General features: G+C 55.3%; 1 protein-coding gene across 1 annotated transcript; it reads left to right on the top strand.

Annotated features, from left to right (window-relative positions):
* The first annotated feature begins 1,006 nt into the window (after positions 1 to 1,006).
* LOC100352514 (large ribosomal subunit protein uL4-like) lies at positions 1,007 to 2,678 on the top strand. Its single transcript, XM_070076845.2, is given in 2 exon segments — positions 1,007 to 1,926; positions 2,198 to 2,678. Coding segments are annotated over 2 exon segments (1,278 nt in total). The 5' UTR covers positions 1,007 to 1,062; the 3' UTR covers positions 2,612 to 2,678.
* The last annotated feature ends 1,419 nt before the right edge of the window (positions 2,679 to 4,097 follow it).

Here is a 4,097-nt window from a genome sequence, read left to right on the forward strand (position 1 = left end):
CAGAATCTTCTGGTTCATTCCCCAAATACCCATCACAGGCAGAGCTGAGCCAGGCTGAAACCACGACCTGGAACTCAGTCCAGGTCCCCCACGTGGGTGGCAGGGAACCAGGGTACTTGAACCACGGTGCACATGAGCTGGAAGCTGGAGTCTGGAGCAGAGCCAAGACTCCACCGCAGGTGCTCCCATAAATGCGGGCAGTCTAAGCAGGGTGTTACCCACTGCACCAGACGCATGCCGCCCCAGTAATTGTTCATGAGATGCCAAACTCAGCCTCCGAAAAGTTGTGGAGGCTTCAAGTGTTATCGTCCCCAGAACCCAGAACCTTGTCCTTTCCTCCTCTGAGCCAAACAGGCAGGGTGGGGGGAATCCCCTGGACCCGGTCAGGGACTGCCCAAGGTCAAGGCTGGGTTGTGGTTCTGGTGACCCCCCTCGTCTCTGCTGAGTTTCTATGCCCAGCAGGCCTCTGTGGGGCTCTGTGTTTGGCTTCTCAGCTCGCCAAACCTTTCTAATGAGGACTTTGGCCTGCAACAATCTGCTCCATCACACCCAGAGCAGGCATCCAATTTACTACTTTCTGATCTTCACGTATTCACTGGCAGAAGAAGTGACTGACAGAGATTGGCATCACCCGTAGTGAAGAAGTCACCAGAGCCCTAGTTGGGTTAGAGTGAGCAGAGGTGGGGTGATTGAACAAGCTGCAAGGGAGCAGTGGGCAGCCAGGATAGCCAGGAGCCGACCACTACTGCAATCTGAGAGGCACACTTAGAATTGCACTATCTTCCCAGTTAGGGTGTGTTTTTCTCCCATCATCCAACAGGTTTTCCCAGGTAACTTATTTGCATTTCTGGGCAAAGCTGGGGAGCCTGCCCTGCCCTTAGCTTTGGGACTTTCCCCAGTGTTCTGGGGTGACCCTCCACATTAATTTTTGTTTATTTGTAAGGGGGAGAGAGAGAGAGAGAGAGAGAGAGAGAGAGAGAGAGAGAGAGAGAAAATCTCTCATCTGCTTTTCCTGTGGGAGCCGCTGGGAGGAGAGGAGCGTGGCTCTCACCCCTCCCCGCCATGGCGTGTGCTCGTCCTCTCCTATCAGTGTACTCCGAGAAGGGGGAGTCGTCCGGCAAAAATGTGACTTTGCCCGCCATGTTCAAGGCTCCCATCCGGCCAGACATCGTGAACTTCGTGCACACCAACGTGCGCAAGAACAACAGGCAGCCCTATGCCGTCAGTGAGCTGGCAGGTCACCAGACCAGCGCTGAGTCGTGGGGTACTGGCAGAGCTGTGGCGGGAATTCCCAGAGTGCGAGGTGGTGGGACGCACCGATCCGGCCAGGGTGCCTTTAGGAATATGTGCTGAGGAGGCCGCATGTTCACACCAACCAAAACCTGGCGCCGTTGGCACCGGCGAGTGAACACGACCCAGAAGCGGTACGCCATCTGCTCTGCCCTAGCTGCGTCGGCCTTGCCAGCACTGGTCATGTCTAAAGGTCATGGTATTGAGGAAGTGCCGGAACTTCCTCTGGTGGTCGAAGATAAGGTTGAAGGCTACAAGAAGACCAAGGAGGCAGTTCTGCTGCTTAAGAAACTCAAGGCCTGGAATGACATCAAGAAGGTGTACACCTCTCAGCGGATGAGGGCTGGCAAGGGCAAAATGAGAAACCGCCGGAGGACCCAGCGCAGGGGGCCCTGCGTCATCTACAATGAGGACAACGGCATCGTCAAGGCCTTCCGGAACATCCCTGGGATCACTCTGCTCAACGTGACCAAGCTGAACATCCTGAAGCTCGCTCCCGGCGGGCACGTGGGGCGCTTCTGCATCTGGATGGAGAGTGCCTTCCGGAAGCTGGACGACTTGTACGGCACTTGGCGTAAAGCCGCGTCCCTCAAGAGCGACTACAACCTTCCCATGCACAAGATACCCAATACAGACCTCAGCAGAATCTTTTTTATTTTTTTTTTTGACAGGCAGAGTGGACAGTGAGAGAGAGAGAGACAGAGAGAAAGGTCTTCCTTTGCCGTTGGTTCACCCTCCAATGGCCGGCACGGCCGGCGCGCTGCGGCCGGCGCACCGCGCTGATCCGATGGCAGGAGCCAGGTGCTTCTCCTGGTCTCCCATGGGGTGCAGGGCCCAAGCACTTGGGCCATCCTCCACTGCACTCCCTGGCCACAGCAGAGAGCTGGCCTGGAAGAGGGGCAACCGGCTCAGCAGAATCTTGAAGAGCCCAGAGATCCAGAGAGCGCTCCGAGCACCACGCAAGAAGATCCATCGCCGCGTCCTGAAGAAGAACCCACTGAAGAACCTGAGGATCATGTTGAAGCTGAACCCGTACACGGAGACCATGCGGCGCAACACCATCCTGCGGCAGGCCCGGGACCAAAAGCTCCGCGTGGAGAGGGCGGCCGCGGCACTAGCAGCCAAATCCGACCCGAAGGAGGCCCCAGCCAAGAAGAAGCCTGTGGTGGGGAAGAAGGTGAAGAAGCCGAGGGCCGTGGGCATCAAGCAAAAGAAGAAGCCTGTGGTGGGGAGGAAGGCCGCTGCCGCCAAGAAGCCAGCTGCAGACAAGAGGGCCGCCGACAGGAGGGCCGGCCCGGAAGACAAGAAGCCTGCTGCCTAACGTGGCAGCTCGTTTATCCCAGGCCACTTATTTTCAATAAAAGTCCTATGAGAGATGGTGTGAAAAACTGGGTTGTATGACTGTTAGTACAGAGTACAGAAGCCCACTGACTAAAGCCCAGCCTACTTTATCCCAGGTCACTTTATCTGAATAAAGGCCATGTCAGAGAAGGTGCAAAACAAAACAAACAAACAAACAAAAAAAGAAAATCTCTCATCTGCTGCATCACTTCCCAGATGCCTGCAACAGGGGTTAGGCCAGCCAGAGCTAGGAACCTGGGACTCAATCCAGGTCTCCCATGTGGGTGGCAGGGACCCAACTGTTTGAATTTGAACTTGCTGCCACCCGAAGTGTACTGTAGCAAGAAGCTGGAATTAGAAGCCGAGCCAGGCCTCAAACCCAGGCACTCAGATACGGAATGTGGGCATCCCAAGCGCCATTTCAACCTCTGTGCAAAATGCCTGCCCCATCATTCAATTTTTGATGAATGACTATGGACATAAAAGAGTAAAGGTGAAACTAATTATCTTTGTTAGCCCTTCCAGAGAGAGCCCTTGGAAAAACTCGTCGGAAAGAATCTTTGTCCTTCCTCCTCCTTGCTGCAATGATTCAACATCCCCTCGTCAAAGACAAAATCGCAGCAGGCTTAGTTAAGACCTAATGGGCAAGGCCGGCGCCATGGCTCAATAGGCTAATCCTCCACCTTGCGGCGCCGGCACACCGGGTTCTAGTCCCGGTCGGGGCGCCGGATTCTGTCCCGGTTGCCCCTCTTCCAGGCCAGCTCTCTACTATGGCCAGGGAGTGCAGTGGAGGATGGCCCAGGTGCTTGGGCCCTGCACCCCATGGGAGACCAGGAAAAGCACCTGGCTCCTGGCTCCTGCCATCGGATCAGCGCGGTGCGCCGGCTGCAGCGGCGGCCATTGGAGGGTGAACCAACGGCAAAGGAAGACCTTTCTCTCTCTGTCTCTCTCTCTCACTGTCCACTCTGCCTGTCAAAAAAAAAAAAAAAAAAAAAAAAAAGACCTAATGGGCAAAGCTGTCACTGTGGCGCAGCACATGAAGACTCCACCTGCAACAGCGGTGTCCCATGTGAGTCCTGGCTGCTCCACTTCTTTTTTTTTTAAGATTTATTTATTTATTTTTTAAAGATTCACTTATTTTTTATTTTTTATTTTTTCACAGGCAGAGTTAGACAGTGAGAGAGAGAAAGGTCTTTCTCCCATTGATTCACCCCCCAAATGGCCGCTACAACCGGCACTGCGCCAATCCGAAGCCAGGAGCCAGGTGCTTCCTCCTGGTCTCCCATGTGGGTGCAGGGCCCAAGCACTTGGGCCATCCTCCACTGCACTCCCGGGCCACAGCAGAGAGCTGGACTGGAAGAGGGGCAACCGGGACAGAACCAGCGCCCCAACCAGGACTAGAACCCCAGGGTGCCGGCGCCACAGGCGGAGGATTAGCCTAGTGAGCCGCGGTGCCGGCCAATTTA

The sequence above is a fragment of the Oryctolagus cuniculus genome, chromosome 7 (genome assembly GCF_051225735.1).
Source record: "Oryctolagus cuniculus isolate XC-2025 breed Fujian yellow rabbit chromosome 7, ASM5122573v1, whole genome shotgun sequence".
Lineage (NCBI taxonomy): Eukaryota > Metazoa > Chordata > Mammalia > Lagomorpha > Leporidae > Oryctolagus > Oryctolagus cuniculus.